Here is an 18,074-nt window from a genome sequence, read left to right on the forward strand (position 1 = left end):
ACACTATTGTCAAGGTATGTGTTATGACCTGTTATAGACTAATGTTATATAACTAGTATAACCTGACTTACACAGGTATCCCACACTAGGGTGTTGTAATGCATTATAACCTGACTTACTGAAAAATGTTCATGTTTTAGAGTGTTGTATTTTTTTGTAACCCGACTTACAAAAGTATCCCACACAAGGGTATGTTATAATGCACTATAATGTTATAATCAGGGGTTGAAATCGGTTCAGGGAACAGAACTGAAAACCGGAAAATAATGACATTTTGTAAGGAACGAAAGTTATCCATACTGTTCCGGAACAGAACCGTTATTTTAAAAGCATGGAAGCCAGTTAATAATATTAATTTTACGTTACAGGCATTTTTTCCTAGTCCAATAACAAAACGCAACAAAAGCGCCCATGCAAAGCCCTCACTCTGTAAATCAAAACTTATTCCAGTGGCTGCCAGCAAGCTGATAATCTTTGCCTGTGTGTGTTTAAGCTACCTGCCCATCCCCACATCTGAAGAATGGCTACTGTACTGACGTTATAAACTTGATTTAGATGAGAGATTTTTTATTAATTCACTTTTTTTTAAGGACACTATAGGCATAGTTATTACATTTCACATTGGATTTAATAACTACAAAAAGGTAAGACGTGTTTTTAACGCTGGTACCGCTCAGCACAAACAAGCTTGTTATCCACCTAACAAGCTGCCCAGCGCTTCAAGTTCAGAACTTTATTTTGCTAGTCGGAACAGTGGAACAAATTTTTTTATAAAAGTGGTTCCGTTTAGAATGAAACAATAGGAAAGTACCTTTGGTTCCAACCACTGGTTATAATGTATTATAGCCTAACTTACACAGGCAAGTCTTGTGCCATATGTGTTATAACCTGACGTAATAAGGTATCCCATGTGTAATAAATGCATTATAACCTGACTTACTGATGTACTGCATGCTGGAGCTCCTTTGGACCTCCTCTATCGGTTCCTCAGAGCCGAGCGGGGTTGCATAAGGCACAAATTGGGACTGGGACTGGGGGTGAGAGTGGGGGAAGGGCTGGGGGTGTTCATGGGGACTGCGTGCTTTAGTGCAGACAGAGAATCCAGAGAGAGCGTAAATGAGTGAAGGAAGGGAGACAGGGAAAGGGAAAGGAAAGAAGTGAAAAGAAGAGAAAAGACAAGAACCTATTAGACTTTTCATACAAAGCCAGTGTAGAGAATGTTAGTCTGCTCAGGAGAGTAAAGAGCGAGGTTAGAGAGAACAAGAACAATCTCACACACTTCAAAGTGTAGTACCATATTACTGTGAGTGGCTATCCAAGCAGTTCCGGTTTTGATAAATAATTAAATCAGATGCTGTAAAGTCTGAATCCATTTCGGAGATAGTAGTATTTAGAAGAAAAAAAAACAAGCATCAACACTCAGGGTTACAATAATCTTGCCAGGCACATTCACATGGTTAATAGTTCAGTCTATAGCCACCAAGATATACAGCTGAAGTCGGAAGTTAACATACACATTGGTTGGAGTCATTAAATCTTGTTTTTCAAAAACTCCACAAATTTCTTGTTAACAATCTATTGTTTTGGCAAGTCGGTTAGGACATCTACTTTGTGCACGACAAGTAATTTTTCCAACAATTGTTCACAGACAGATTAATTCACTTATAATTCACTGTATCACAATTCCAGTGGGTCAGAAGTTAACATATGCTACGTTGACTGTGCCTATAAACAGCTTGGAAAATTCCAGAAAATGATGTCATGGCTTTAGAAGCTTCTGATAGGCTAATTGACATAATTTGAGTCAATTGGGGGTAGTGCCTATTTGCTTGACATCATGGGAAAATCAAAAGAAATCCGACAAGACCTCAGAAAAAAATAGTAGACCTCCACAAGTCTGGTTCATCCTTGGGAGCAATTTCCATATGGCTGAAGGTACCACGTTCATCTGTACAAACAATAGTATGCAAGTATAAACACCATGGGACCACGCAGCTGTCATACCGCTCAGGAAGGAGACGCTTTCTGTCTCCTAGAAATGAATGTACTTTGGTGTGAAAAGTGCAAATCAATCCCAGAACAACAGCAAAGGACCTTGTGAATATGCTGGAGGAAACTGGTACAAAAGTATCTATATCCACAGTAAAACGAGTCCTATATCGACAAAACATGAAAGGCCGCTCAGCAAGGAAGAAGCCACTGCTCCAAAACCGTCATAAAAAAGCCAGACTACTGTTTGCAACTGCACATGGGGACAAAGATCATACTATTTGGAGAAATGTCCTCTGGTTTGATGAAACAAAAAATAACTGTTTGGCCATTATGACCATCATTATGTTTGGAGGAGAAAGGGGAGGCTTGCAAGCCAAAGAACACCATCCCAACCGTGTAGCACGGGGGTGGCAGCATCATGTTGTGGGGGTGCTTTGCTGCAGTAGGGACTGATGCACTTCACAAAATAGATGCCAGCATGAGGGAGGAAAATTATGTGAATATATTGAAGCAATATCTCAAGACATCAGTCAGGAAGTTAAAGCTTGGACGCAAATGGGTCTTCCAAATGGACAATGACCCCAAGCATACTTCCAAAGTTGTGGCAAAATGGTTTAAGGACAACAAAGTCAAGGTGTTGGAGTGGACATCACAAAGCCCTGACCTCAATCCTATGGAAATGTTGTGGGAGGAACGGAAAAAGTGTTTGCAAGCAAGGAGGCCTACAAACCTGACTCAGTTACACCAGTTCTGTCAAGAGGAATGGGCCAAAATTAACCCAACCTTTTGTGGGAAGCTTGTGAAAGGCTACCCGAAGGCAATGCTACCAAATACTAATTGAGTGTATGTAAACTTCTGACCCACTGTGAATGTGATGAAAGAAATAATAGCTTAAATAAATAATTTTCTCTACTATTATTCTGACATTTCACATTCTTAAAATAAAGTGGTGATCCTGACTTTTTTACTAGGATTTTAATGTCAGAAATTGTGAAAAGCTGAGTTTAAATGGATTTGGCTAAGGTGTATGTAAACTTGTGAATTCAACTGTATGTACCTATAACATATTTAATGCAATCAAATGATGGCCCATAATGTTGATCATACATCAATTCTATAGGATATGGTGTAGTGTTAAAGTCCACCAGAGGTAAAACATTTATCATTGTAGATGTGATTGGAATAAGGTAGGTAGGAGGAGGTAAGTACAAAAAAATAAAGACTGCAACAAACTGGCCTCTGCATTACCGTTCTGGTCTTGGTTGGAAAACAGCCTGCTTGCACTGGACACCGTCTTGCCGATGTCGGCAAGAGAGCGCAGGTTGGACTTCTTGGTCTGGTGACGATGTTTTCGTAGCAACGTGTACATGACTTGATCCTTCAGCTCGGCCTTCAGCTGACCAATCTCGATCTGGCTGTCAGTGATCAACTCTGAGGGAGGGGTGGGGGGGGGGGGCAGAGGGTTTTGCAATGTCCCAATTGTAAAAGCACTGTACAGTCAGACACACTGACTGATGATTTTGCCTGTCTGGTGCAGTGATGTGCCGGGGCTTATGTGAAGTGTAGTTGTCTTACCAACCACCTGTGGTAGAGTGGAGGCCTCCAGGTCCAGCAGGATGGTGCCTTTCTCGATACAGGTCTTCAGCTCAAACAGACTGTGAAGGGACAGGGTGGCCACGTGGGGCTTACTCCAACGCTCGCCTCCCTTTTCCACCTTCTCCTCAAATTTTATCCACCTAGAGAGAAATAGATTAAGACAGAGAAAGAGAGGGTGAGAGAGAGAGAGAGAGAGAGAGAGAGAGAGAGGGAGAGGGAGAGGGAGAGGGAGAGAGACCCAGAAATAAATAGATACAGAGACAAACAGAAGGAAAGGGAATAACCTTGGTTAAGTTTGATTTAAAAAATCCTTAATCATTACAGAGGTGCAGGTTCTGCAAGGTAAGTTACCTCACAGTAAAGGCCAGTAGAGGAGAGCAATAAAAACATCCCAACAAAGCCTTTCATATCATTTCACAGCCAAAAACGGGCCGAAGACAAAAGGAGACAAGGACAGTTCTTTTTTTTTGTTACAAAACAACCCCTCTATGTCATGCTTTCATCACTGTTCACGGAAAATAGCAGGGGATGCGGGACGACCCAATACAAAAACTATACATTTACATGCTGAACGTGGTTCTTTCCATTGCCAAGTCGTGGTTCTTCCTTGAAAAGTTCCGACAGTGCAGCACAGTTTGCGGGGTGCCTCAGAATTCTATGGCACGTCATTTAAGTGGCAGCCATTGTTGCCAGAATGGCACAATTTACCACAATCTGTCACCATTTACCACAAAAGGTTGCGGCGTAAGCTCCAAAACTTTTAAAGGTAGAACCACTGTAACCGTACACATCAAAGAATCTTAAAATAACAGCCTCTGAACTAAGACAATGACCACACACACCCTCTGTGGCAGTCAGAACCTTGAGGGGGAGAGGTTCATCCCTTTAGAATTCTTCACATTTCTCCATAACAAAGAGCTATTCACCTGGTCCAGGACAGGGTGAGGGGATGGGGTTTCCTAGGAGGATAGAGTGTCCCTATGGTCATAACTCATGCTCCACCGGGCCTCATCTAACCTCGGTCCCCCTGACTCACCTCCATTCAGGGCCCCGGAGGGGAGGGAGGGAGGGTGGGAAAGGTAGGGGACCCCTGGGACACTTACAGCCTTAGGGATTTACTTTCCCTCTAATGGGGAGGCAAGGATGAGGGAAGGGGGGGGGCTGGAACCCACAGGGAGTTTGGGGGTGGACTGAAATCTTCAAACGCACAATTCAGACACCGAACATATGGCGAGGCGAACTGAATAGAAATTAAGAGTGGGCTGGCATGGTTGAGAGCTTTGCTTGACATACTGATGGGTTTCATACAACCGCTGCAGACTTCCTTGTTGGTTTTGTGTCAAATTCAAGCATAACACCGACCTCTTGTTTTAAAGAAACCAAGTTTATTGCACTAAAAATACAAATAAAGATGATTCACACACCTGTGCGTGCATTGCTGAAGTTAATGTTTGAAACTGTGAATATGATTGGTTTAATGTCCCAGTTAATGTAACGTGTCTTCAGATTTCATAACTCCCGTCTTACTAAGGAATCAGGAAGAGTCTCCTCATCCCTAAAATAAACCATGAGATCTGTTAGAGATAGTGATATTATGCCTACTGTGCAACGTAGACATTCAATTTGTACGCTGATGTATTGCTCATCGGTTATGACTGTTTCAACCGCTGTGTTGAGAAGTCATGTTTTTACCGTCTTTTCTGGTTTCAAAGAACACCAAAAACGATGCCAACCATGAGCCTTAGCCTCACCTGAAAATCTGAGACCATGACTGTGCTTCCGTTGTGGGTGTGGTAGAAAGCAACCTTTATTTGCATTATTATTAATATGCATGACCATTTCTCCCGACAGTCGAAGAACTGCTCTGGCTCGCTGCATGAAACAGAGGCGTGCTTCACCTGCACCGCACCAAAAGAGAGGCAGAGGCTGCCGAACTATTGTCAGATGTCCGACGAGGCGCACTGTTTCAGACGGCACTCTACCCACGCTCTTCCAAAGAGTGGCATTTTTTTCTGTTCAGAGTGGCAATAGAGCAGTGTTTTAAACTAGGGCTAAGACACTCAAGGCACTCTCAATTCAAGTATTACAGCAGGGGTTTATTGGAGGTTTTAAGTGAATGGGTAAAGGAGCACGTATCTTTCAGTATGTGTGTACATGTCTCTGTCAGTGAGTGGTAAGGTGAGAAAGAAAGGGAGGAAACAGAGAGAGAGAGAGAGAGAGAGGGTGGGGGCAAGAGAGAGAGAGAGAGAGAGAAGGTGGGGGCGAGAAAATGATAGGGTGTGAGTATCAGTGTGTGGCTGTATGATAATAGATAAGCCTACTACTGAAACTCAGAGGTGTATAAAGCAGACATTTGTTTCCCTAAAGATAATGTCCATTGTCTTCCACCTGCAATGCTATTACTGTCTCCGTCCGTCCGTCTGCCACTTTGAGCCAACCAGGAACTCACTGCTGCTAGTAAAAACGACTGACGTATTTCATTACTGTGCTTGTTTTCCTAAGTGGCACTCTATTCCCTATTTAGTGCACTACTTTTGACCAGGGCCCTTAGGGTCAAAACTTTATATGTATTAAGCGCATCAGAGTACTAATACTGATGTTGGATCAGATCCCCCCTCCCCCGTCCGTCCATGTAATCTTAAATCATCTACATATGTAGGATCTTAATTTGAGCCAGTTTGCACAGTTGAGGAAAAGAATCCTGCAGCAACAGAAAATGTGAATTATTATAATTAATGGACATTTTTGTAGGGTTTGACATGTTCCATTAGGGCAAATCAAGTCTGAAATGTCAAAGTGGAAATGACCAACTTTAGAAGCCTTTTTAAAACACAAATACACTACAAGTTTGCATTTCCTGCTTTGCAGAAAAATGACAGCAGCAAAAGAGTGATCCAATTGAAATCCTACATCTGTAAAAGGCATAATGTATCCGAAATCAACACTGAGGCGCTGTCAGAAAGCCGCCTGTCCAGAAAGAAGATCACATGGTAGGTAACTGAGGTTGTGTTCTGGGTTCGCGAAGGGGACAGTGCAGTGTTGTTCATCCAGATAAGAGTGGGCAAGGAGTTCACTGGAGGACACACTATTCTCCTGTGCAGGAATTCATGTTAGTGATGGGGGGATGTATACCGTTACATATCGCAATATTATTTTGGACGACAATATATTGATGCTTTGACTCCAAGTATCACTAAAAAAATACAAAATAATACAAAAATATATAATTTGTTGTGGAGTGTTAGCACTAGTCAGCTGTACCTGCACTAAAACAATTTGTCTTCCTATAGCTTGTTCTCCATCTTCAAAAGTGAGCCAAAATATTTTCTGCATTTTTATTTTCATGACTGATGAAAACTAATTTTCTTGTGCTCTCTCTGCAGCAGACATAGACTGAGTGTACAAAACATCAAGAACACCTTCCTAACATCAAATTGCAATACAAGCGCAGTATGGAATTGTGTTAATAATAGTGTTAATATAGTATCGTGAGGTCCCTGGCAATTCCCAGCCCTAATTCATGTACACACACGAACACTCCCCTACATCTATACACATACCCGATACTGCAATATACCACAGCTGGGTGTTAAACGTGTAAAGCCATGACATTTGAACTGACGCGCATGAGTGACTTACTGACCAACTCTCCAACTAAAGGAAAGAGTCAGTGTGTGTGTGTATTGTACACCATATGCATGTGTATAGATGACCGCTCACCTGGCTGTCTCCTTCCACTCCATCTCCTGTCCATCGACGGCCAGCAGTTCGTCCAACTCAGTGAAGAGCTGAGGGGGCGGGGGTCCGTCATCCTCCTCACCCAGGATGAACCTGATCCTCTCTGCTGCTGCGGAGACTGGAAGGGGATGGGGAGGAAAAGAGCGAGAGAGCGAGAGAGAAGGTGGAGAGAGAAAGAGAGGGAGCAAAGAAGAGGGAAAGATCACAGGAGGGTCTGAGGCTCAGTGGTTAAAGCAACAACAACAAAATCTCATGACTGAAATATAAGTCATATTGAAGGGCCATATTGAAATTTTGAAATTTAGAGTTGCACAGATTGTTTTATCACCGATTCATTTGTCACAATCAATTTCGGGCAAGAAAAAGGACAGTTATTTGAAAATACTGTACAAAAGGTCGATTTTCATTTCTACATACAGTGGGGCAAAAAAGTATTTAGTCAGCCACCAATTGTGCAAGTTCTCCCACTTAAAAAGATGAGAGGCCTGTAATTTTCATCATAGGTACACTTCAACTATGACAGACAAAATGAAAAAAAAAATCCAGAAAATCACATTGTAGGATTTTTTATTTATTTATTTGCAAATAATGGTGGAAAATAAGTATTTGGTCACCTACAAACAAGCAAGATTTCTGGCTCTCACAGTCCTGTAACTTCTTCTTTAAGAGGCTCTGTCCTCCACTCGTTACTTGTATTAATGGCACCTGTTTGAACTTGTTATCAGTATAAAAGATACCTGTCCACAACCTCAAACAGTCACACTCCAAACTCCACTATGGCCAAGACCAAAGAGCTGTCAAAGGACACCTGAAACAACACTGTAGACCTGCACCAGGCTGGGAAGACTGAATCTGCAATAGGTAAGCAGCTTGGTTTGAAGAAATCAACTGTGGGAGCAATTATTAGGAAATGGAAGACATACAAGACCACTGATAATCTCCCTCGATCTGGGGCTCCATGCAAGATCTCACCCCGTGGGGTCAAAATGATCACAAGAACTGTGAGCAAAAATCCCAGAACCACACGGGGGGACCTAGTGAATGACCTGCAGAGAGCTGGGACCAAGGTAACAAAGCCTACCATCAGTAACACACTACGCCGCCAGGGACTCAAATCCTGCAGTGCCAGATGTGTCCCCCTGCTTAAGCCAGTACATGTCCAGGCCTGTCTGAAGTTTGCTAGAGAGCATTTGGATGATCCAGAAGAAGATTGGGAGAATGTCATTTGGTCAGATGAAACCAAAATAGAACTTTTTGGTAAAAACTCAACTCGTCGTGTTTGGAGGACAAAGAATGATGAGTTGCATCCAAAGAAGACCATACCTACTGTGAAGCATGGGGGTGGAAACATCATGCTTTGGGGCTGTTTTTCTGCAAAGGGACAAGGACGACTGATCCATGTAAAGGAAGAATGAATTGGGCCATGTATCGTGAGATTGAGTGAAAACCTCCTTCCATCAGCAAGGGCATTGAAGATGAAACGTGGCTGGGTCTTTCAGCATGACAATGATCCCAAACACACAGCCTGGGCAACGAAGGAGTGGCTTCGTAAGAAGCATTTCAAGGTCCTGGAGTGGCCTTGCCAGTCTCCAAATCTCAATCCCATAGAAGATCTTTGGAGGGAGTTGAAAGTCCGTGTTGCCCAGCAACAGCCCCAAAACATCACTGCTCTAGAGGAGATCTGCATGGAGGAATGGACCAAAATACCAGCAACAGTGTGTGAAAACCTTGTGAAGATTTACAGAAAACGTTTGACCTCTGTCATTGCCAACAAAGGGTATATAACAAAGTATTGAGATAAACTTTTGTTATTGACCAAATACTTATTTTCCACCATAATTTGCAAATAAATTCAATAAAAATCCTCAATGGGATTTTCTGGATATTTTTTCTCATTTTGTCTGTCATAGTTGAACGGTACCTATGATGAAAATTACAGGCCTCTCTCCTCTTTTTAAGTGGGAGAACTTGCACAATTGGTGGCTTACTAAATACTTTTTTTGCCCCACTGTACTTTATCTACAGTAGTTTTAGACATTCAAGTGTGTCCTGGAGTGGGGGGGGGGGGGGGGGTGTTCACCCAAAATAATCAATCATTCTTACACAAAACCTCTCATGTCACCCATATGACGGAAATCTGTCGCCGTGACGGATAACTTTAAACCCCCTGGTCTGAGGTAGGCCTGTGTCAGTAATATTACTGATCACTACTATTGGCGGGCATGTTGTAGTGTGCTCACTGGCAGCTCCCATCTGTACGTCATCACATCATAACTCATTATATAAAGACGGGAATTCAGACAGAAATAAAATACCAGTCACAACATGTGCATGACCCGTAAATAAATGTTACAGTAAATACATGTGTATGCTTAGCTCACTCTCCTCTGACCTCGCTACAGATCTCCCTACTTCCTGGGAGCAGGGCTTCCAGAATGAGACACTCACTAAGCCAGAGCTGATGGAATGCTTAGTGTAAGGGAAGGCAATCACACACCTGATAGACTGACAGAAATGTTCTGTGTGCGTGTGAGTTTCAGGAAATGACTTCCTTCTAAGAAAAGGGGTTATGACTACTTGGCACCCGGTGTGTGTGACTAATGAGTCATATCATTTTTAAATCTCTCATGGAGATTCACTCGTCTGTTACGCGTAGTTTTGGGTTAACCCGGGATAGCGTTAAGAAAGGCCGTAAAATGCAACACAGAGAACATCTTTTTATTTTATTTTTTTAAGTTGGAGAAGCCGATAAGCTGACACCCGAGAGGCATTTCGTCACAAGTAGATTTGTGAGAATAGATAAGAGTTGTATTGACATCTGCTGTCACTTCTATGAATAGGACAGGGAAAGATTGTGCAACTCCTGTAGAGTCGATGTCACAAAGAGGATGTGAAGATGTCAATCACCAGGCTATTTCTGAAGGACGAGAGTTTCCTACGGAAGCCATTAATAAGCTCCAAAGACTAACTGACACATAAGAAACACTCTCACACACCAAAGAGGGCTTAAAGGGGTCAATCTGCAGTTGCAACATCCATTTTTTGACTGATTAATTAATGATATCTTCCCATTGATAAATGCCCCATGAGCTTCAACTGTCGTACACCATTAGAACACAAAATAGAATCTTGTTTACGCCAATGTTTAGAAATAAAGTAAATGTCACAAACCACTGTCTAGCCTCAAAACACAGTTAAAACTATCATTTTGATATCATAGATGCTCAGTCCTTGCATCCCTAGCTCTGTTCATGAATTTGAGAGTGCTTACATTTCTCCAATCACATCCCTCAGCTTTTTACCAAAACAGGGGTGGGGATGCCCCAGTGTTATTGTTTCAGCTTCGGATTGCCCCTTTAAGAGCTGCTTTACATAGTTCACAAAATAATTGTGAAATAATTTGCCGTGGTAAAGTTTTTTTTTAAGTAAGCTTTTAATCCATGGCTAATCACTTTGTGCTCTATAAATACAGTTTTCCTTTGTTGCAGTTTATTATATTGATTTCATTTCTAGGACAACTTTGTCCTGTTCCATTCGGAGATGCTCACATAAAGTCATACTGCATAACTGCTCAAAATAAACAAAGAGGGAATAAATCACAGAGTGTAAATAAATATCACATGTCTGACAAGACAAGGGGAATACAGAGTTAGATTTTCAGTCCTGTATATGGTACACCAGACTGTTAAGACTCCCTGACATAGACCATACAGACATAAGGGAAATTTTCACTAGACGAGAGCATATCAGCTCCCCTAAACAAAACGAACAAACAAACAAACACGCACGCACGCACGCACGCACGCGGCCTTAAGGCAACCTTTTGTCCCTCTGATGTCTGCAGCGCGTGTGTGTGTGTGTGTGTGTGTACATGCGTGCTAGCGCGCATACGTGTGTGTGCCCTTCTGTCTGACTTTTAGGGCCTGACTTTTACAACGGAGTGTTTGTTAACGCCGTACAGAACATTATGCCATTCAACTCCTAAATCTACCAACTGGTGTTATCAATAAAAAAAAACGGGGCTTTGTTGCTGTTGCACACAATTCTCAGGTGGACGGCTTCACACTGTTTGCCAAAATCAACAGGATTAAGGGGAATTAGCCAGAGGGCAAAACAGTGTTCGGAAAATCCTCAAAGTTAACATTTTTGTGCTGTAGACTTGTAGGATAGGTGTCTGCGTGTGTTGTGATGCGATGGCACGTTGCCCATACTAAGGTTGTGTGGCGGGAACCTGGTTACTGGGATTTATCGCTCAAAACCTCTCCCTTTTCCTGGGATAAATACATGTGTGAAACCAGTCAAATATAATAAATGATTTAGAAGAACAGGATGGCGTGAAATGGAACTGTTAAATTATATGTGGTGTCTAAATCTGGCTTCTCTACGGCCTCTGAATGACGAATCAACGCTCAGGGTGGGGACAGACTGCCCATCTCAGTACGGAGCACACTTCACAATGCATGTCAACCCCTCATCTCATCATGGTAACTTTTTTTCTTGTGACAGGTAGGCTTACATTTGCTGGGGCATAGTTTATGCTACAGTAATATAAAGACCAAATGCACGTCTAATTTACCCATCTCCATCTGGCTTTCGGGGTTCACCTTGTTTTTTAAACAGTATCGTTCCTGCATCGTATCGGAGCCCATGTATCAAGATACGTATTGAATCGTCTTGAAAGGGAAAGATGCACATCCCTAGTAGCTAACCAGGGTTGGTGACATGACCACACCCTTCTCAATATCCCGCTATAGACCAAGAACAGGACCAGGTAAAGGCAATGTGTGTCAATGATATAATCCTCTTCAGTGTACTGACACTTGGCGTAATTGGCAATAGCTAAGTTCATCGTCAATACAGTGTGTCAGGGTATTTATGGTTCGTGGGGTTCAAGAACGTGTGATAGTATTCCCTGTAGTTACCCTCTCATTCAACCACAAAGAGCTGTTTACAGCAACATCATTTTGCAGACAGACAGAGAGGGTGGTTTATGGAAAAGTGTACACTACTTGTAGAGTCAGACAGACAGCCAAACAGAGAGGGGATTATGGTTAAGTACACACTACAGGTACTGGCTGTCTGGCTGGCTGGGTGCCTTGTCACAGCCAAAAGAGTCCCCCATCCCTGAGTCCGTCTGGTTCTGTTCCAATGCATCCGAGCAGAGATAAGAACTTCATAAACAGCTGCTAATGCTTGGTTTTTATTTGTGTGCATAGCTCTGTGTGGATCATACAACATAGAAATGTTACAGGGCAAATTAAGGACAGACACAGACTGAGAGATAAGATACCATGGAGCACACATTTCAATCAAGAGTATCTCTATGGATCAGTGGTGGATGGTGGGAGTAGCTATATGTTGTTTTCAATACCGTTCCATATATACCTAACCCTAACCTTAGCAAGCAGTTGCTTTTCAACAGACAGTTTGTTGATTTTATGACCATCTGTGGAGCATCTACAGATGGAAAACCCGAACTATCCACATTAAGTGTGACCGTTTATTCTGTCCGTCAAAGTTACACAAGACCATAACTCTGATCTCTTGTCTACCTCCGCTTTGCTTCCCTTTCAAGTGTGTGTACTGATGGTCACGTCCATGGGGTCAGCAGGATCTTTCAACCAGATCTAAACTCCATCAGTGACCCAAACAGAGGAGAATTAATCTCCTTCTGTCCCCTCTTTTCAATCAACTGGACATACTGCTACTGCTGCTTGCCGCTGTATTTCTGCAGGGGGATATACTCTTTACTGCTGTTAGGCCATCAACTTTGAGCCCCGAAGTAATAAAACCAACATTAAGGGCTATCAACACGCTGGTCAAGAGAAACCCTGAATGTGTGAAAGTTGCTTGTGGTGGTTTGGATTATTATGGTTTTGACACGTCTCTATTTGACGTGACACCAACGGAGTTATCACAGACAGAAGGTATGGCACGAGTCTATCATGAGCTTCTGTGTTAGTTTACATTTAGGACAAGCGTCCTGCCCATTTATTCTCTGGTTTAAGCCTGCAGTATGGAAATAGCATTCTTAGCATAAAAACAACTCCACTTGGATTTATTTGTTGAGTGGTCTAGTGTGAACCAACAGCTAAAAGTAACACATCTGTGAATACTGATGTAGTGAGGTTTGGTTAACAATGATGTGTTACTAGGCAATACTAGGCCAGGGGAATTAGGTAATGGTTTCTCAGTCAGCGATGCTGTCGATGAACAGTTTTCTAATGTCAACATACTGTAAGGTATCCCAAGGCTGACAGAGATCTACCAAATCTATCTAATTAAATGGTTATCAGGATATTCATGAGTGAAACATGAACTGGTTGGTTGATTATTCCCTATATTGGTTGTGATGGGTTCTGATTTCTTAACCTCTGAAATAATGAGAAATACTTATATTTTACCTTTAAATAAACTAGGAAAGTCAGTTAATAACAAATTCTTATTTTCAATGACGGCCCAGTGGGTTAACTGCCTTGTTCAGGGGAAGAACGACAGATTTTTACCTTGTCAGCTCGGGGATTAGATATTGCAACCTTTCGGTTACTAGTCCAATGCTCTAACCACTAGGCTACCCTGCCACCCTACTTATTAATTTCACTGAGGAAGAGACGGTAATGTATAACATTTACATTATGTCAGGATATGTTATTGTTAGCCATTAGGGATCCTATGGGAGGAGAAGAGAAACAGTCTGGTACAAGTCACCATGACAGCCGTGAGTTGGAGAGGAGTGAGGAATTTGGGCAGAGGTCAGGTTAGATGTATTGGGGAAGAATATATATATATATATATATAGCACTAATCTTCTGGATAGCAACAGAGGTGTATTGGCTGTTCAGATCTGTAAGGAGGGGCTCAGCATATGAGAAAGGGTTAATTATCAGTGATTGTGTGAATATATTAATTGTCTTATGCAGCTGTATGACCCAGTGGGTGAATAAACTTGGTTTGAGCTCGATTAAGCGTCTGAGTTTTTTTACTCTGTTTATTTAGAACCTAACAGTTGAAGGATCCATAGATCTATTCACTCCTTGTTTTTACTAGTGGAGATGCACGCTGGGTAGTGTAGTCTCTCCTGTCATAACTCACTGAGAGGTTTGAGGATGTTGGGCGCTGCCTCATCAGCATTCTCTCCGTCCGTTTTGTCCCCATCTACGTTCTCCACCGGCCTCTCCTTCCTCTCCTTGTGGCTGGACTTGCGTCGGTGGCGCCGCCTCCGCTGGTAGCTCTTGGGCACGTGTACGCCGATGTACACAGTGTGGTGACCTGAGGGAGGGAGAGGGGACACAATGCAAAGGACGCAGGTCAGATTAGGAGGACTACGATTACTATGCCAAGGAAATAACATTAATCCTGCCATGTTGATAATCCGCATCAAACGGAAGAAATGCACAAAATCAATGAGGATCAGTTGGGTAAGTAAAACTGTGGGATAGACAGTGATGGATTAGATTAGACAGGGGGAGAGTTGGCTGTCAAAGAATACATATAGATGTATGCCTACTGATCGATATGGCTACCTGCCTTTAGGTATGAATTAGGCTGTTACCAAACAAAAGTTATCTGACAAAACAACCTTTGTTCGTCAAGCTGTTTCCCCTGGGCCAATCCGACTGGGATCTGTCTTCATCCTGACACATGCTGGGGATGTAAATAAATTTCAACCACTTCCCGTGCAGCAGCTCTGACAGGAAACTGCTAAACATCTCCAGGAAGTCATTTCAGAGAGAGAAAGAAACAGTCCCACAGAGCCAGATGCTCCAGCACACAGATTTCTGTATCCCAGCCTGGTCAAAGTTCTTTAGGATTGTATACACGATCCCAATGTACACTAATATAGGTATTGGTTACCCTCTGTTATTATCTATGCATAGTCAGTTTAACAACTCTGCCGACATGTACATATTACCACAATTACCTCGACTAACCAGTGCCCCAGCACATTGACTCTGTACCGGTACTTAAAAAAAAAATGTTTTGGTTGTTAGGTTTGTTGTTTAGGTTAGGGCTTGTAAGTAAGCATTGCACTGTAAGGTCTACCTCCACCTCTTTATTTGGCGCATGTGACAAATAACATTTGATTTGGTTGGCATAGGTAATCTATACAAAACAGAACTTACACCTCACTCCCTAGTGAAGGGGTCTCCAGCCCTGTTCCTGGAGAGCTACCCTCGTCTTATCAACCAGCTAATTATTCAAATCAGATTAGGGGTGATTAGGTTTGGAGTGAAAACTGAATGGTAGCTCTCCAAGAACAGGGTTGGAAAGAATTGCCCTAGTGTGATCTCACACACATGCTAACATTCTAACATGCTACATTCTAACATGCTACATTCTAACATGCTACATTCTAACATGCTACATTCTAACATGCCTATATGTAGCATTCACAGTGGATTTAGGGAGTCAAGTGAAGACATTTTACAGGCTGCTTTTTAAAATGTTGCTTATATATTTTCATCTTATCTGAAAGTAGTATTATGAATATTATATTATAAACTAGTCTTTACAAAGGTCACTTAAAATCAGAGCACTGACTACATGGCAGGACAGGCTGTCTTGGGAGGTATAAAAAAAGAGCGAAGTTGAGATCAACCAGGGGTCATCCACCAAAAGGCGAAATCCATTCAAACATAAGGTTGGTCGTGACTGAGTAATGTGGCTTTGAGTGATTTCACATTCAGTTTGACTGTGGCTTTCTGGCTGTTGATTATTTTCACTGTGTGACTCCATGTGAGGTGAACTCTGGTTTTGGAGTTTCTTTGAACTGGGGGAAATTCTAAGACACAATCTCACAGAAAGGTGAGATAGCTGGCAGATATGGCTGTGTACACACTGCCTATCATAGCTTAAACTGTGGCATGATTGTCTGTCTGTCTGTGTCAAAATTTGTAAGAATGTATGCGTTTGTGAAAACTTGTGTGTGTGTGTGCTGGCCATTGGGGAGATTAAAGGAGTAAACATCTTCATGTGGGGAGTAGGGCAGGCATTACATGGCTTGATAAACCTGTGTTATGCGCTCCACATCTTTATCTTCAATATTAATCCCTCCTATACGTCATCCTGATATTAGTGGGAAAACCACAACAATAGAGAACCAATAGAAAACACAGACCTGGAGAGAGAGTACTACGAAATAGGGTAGTGGAGATTGACAGCTGGCAAAAAAGGATGGCGCAGGAGGGAAAGGGGTGGGAGAAGTGATGGAGAGAGGAAGAGCGAGGAAGGGAGAGAAGGGAGAAATAAACGGGGTAGACTCGTGGAGCTGGTGGTTGAGAGGCATGAGAGAAGGAGACATTATATAATAACATTGTTAGCCAGCCATCATAGACGTCAGAAGCTCAGTGCTCTAACCTTCCACTTCCTCCTCATCACAGACATGCTTGACGAAGGACGCACCTCTGTCCAACACCGCCTCATCCTCCACCCTGCAGGAACAACAACAGGAACACTGTGAGAACAGGGGAATAGATCTAGAACCCTCGTAGAGCAGGGGAATCGATCTAGAACACTAGTAGAGCAGGGGAATAAACCTAGAACACTCGTAGAGCAGGGGAATAAGCCTAGAACACTCGTAGAACAGGGGAATTGACCTAGAACACTCGTAGAGCAGGGGAAAGAACTAGAACACTCGTACAACAGGGGAAAGAACTAGAACACTCGTAGAGCAGGGGAAGAAACCTAGAACACTCGTAGAGCAGGGGAAGAAACCTAGAACACTCGTAGAGCAGGGGAAGAAACCTAGAACACTCGTAGAGCAGGGGAAGAAACCTAGAACACTCGTAGAGCAGGGGAAGACACCTAGAACACTCGTAGAGCAGGGGAAGAAACCTAGAACACTCGTAGAGCAGGGGAAGAAACCTAGAACACTCGTAGAGCAGGGGAAGAAACCTAGAACACTCGTAGAGCAGGGGAAGAAACCTAGAACACTCGTAGAGCAGGGGAAGAAACCTAGAACACTCGTAGAGCAGGGGAAGAAACCTAGAACACTCGTAGAGCAGGAGAAAATACCTAGAACACTCGTAGAGCAGGGGAAATATCTAGAACACTTTGTAGAGCAGGGGAAAATATCTAGAACACTTTGTAGAGCAGGGGAATAAACCTAGAACACTTTGTAGAGCAGGGGAATATAACTATAACACTTGTCGAACAGGGGAATATAACTAGAACACTTGTCGAACAGGGGAATATAACTAGAACACTTGTCGAACAGGGGAATATAACTAGAACACTTGTCGAACAGGGGAATATAACTAGAACACTTGTCGAACAGGGGAATATAACTAGACACTTGTCGAAAAGGGGAATATAACTAGAACACTCGTAGAACAGGGGAATATAACTAGAACACTCGTAGAGCAGGGGAAAATATCTAGAACACTTTGTAGAGCAGGGGAATAAACCTAGAACACTCAGAGCAGGGGAAAATATCTAGAACACTTTGTAGAGCAGGGGAATAAACCTAGAACACTTTGTAGAGCAGGGGAATATAACTATAACACTTGTCGAACAGGGGAATATAACTATAACACTTGTCGAACAGGGGAATATAACTAGACACTTGTAGAAAAGGGGAATATAACTAGAACACTCAGAGCAGGGGAAAATATCTAGAACACTCAGAGCAGGGGAAAATATCTAGAACACTCAGAGCAGGGGAAAATATCTAGAAGACTTTGTAGAGCAGGGGAAAATATCTAGAACACTTTGTAGAGCAGGGGAATATAACTATAACACTTGTCGAA

At 42.5% G+C, this 18,074-nt stretch overlaps 1 protein-coding gene across 2 annotated transcripts in view; it reads right to left on the minus strand.

The window, feature by feature from the left end:
• LOC135544526 (electrogenic sodium bicarbonate cotransporter 1-like) overlaps positions 1–18,074 on the minus strand; it is an 83,302-nt gene that overhangs the window by 44,629 nt on the left and 20,599 nt on the right. For both annotated transcript variants that reach the window (XM_064972201.1, XM_064972202.1), the window contains exons 2-6: positions 16,684–16,757; positions 14,419–14,595; positions 7,309–7,444; positions 3,568–3,728; positions 3,241–3,423 (exon numbers count right to left, since the gene is read on the minus strand). In XM_064972201.1, the coding sequence (XP_064828273.1) occupies positions 3,241–3,423; positions 3,568–3,728; positions 7,309–7,444; positions 14,419–14,595; positions 16,684–16,757 (731 nt within the window). The remainder of the gene's footprint in view (positions 1–3,240; positions 3,424–3,567; positions 3,729–7,308; positions 7,445–14,418; positions 14,596–16,683; positions 16,758–18,074) is intronic.

The sequence above is a fragment of the Oncorhynchus masou genome, chromosome 8 (assembly GCF_036934945.1).
Source record: "Oncorhynchus masou masou isolate Uvic2021 chromosome 8, UVic_Omas_1.1, whole genome shotgun sequence".
Classification (NCBI taxonomy): domain Eukaryota; kingdom Metazoa; phylum Chordata; class Actinopteri; order Salmoniformes; family Salmonidae; genus Oncorhynchus; species Oncorhynchus masou.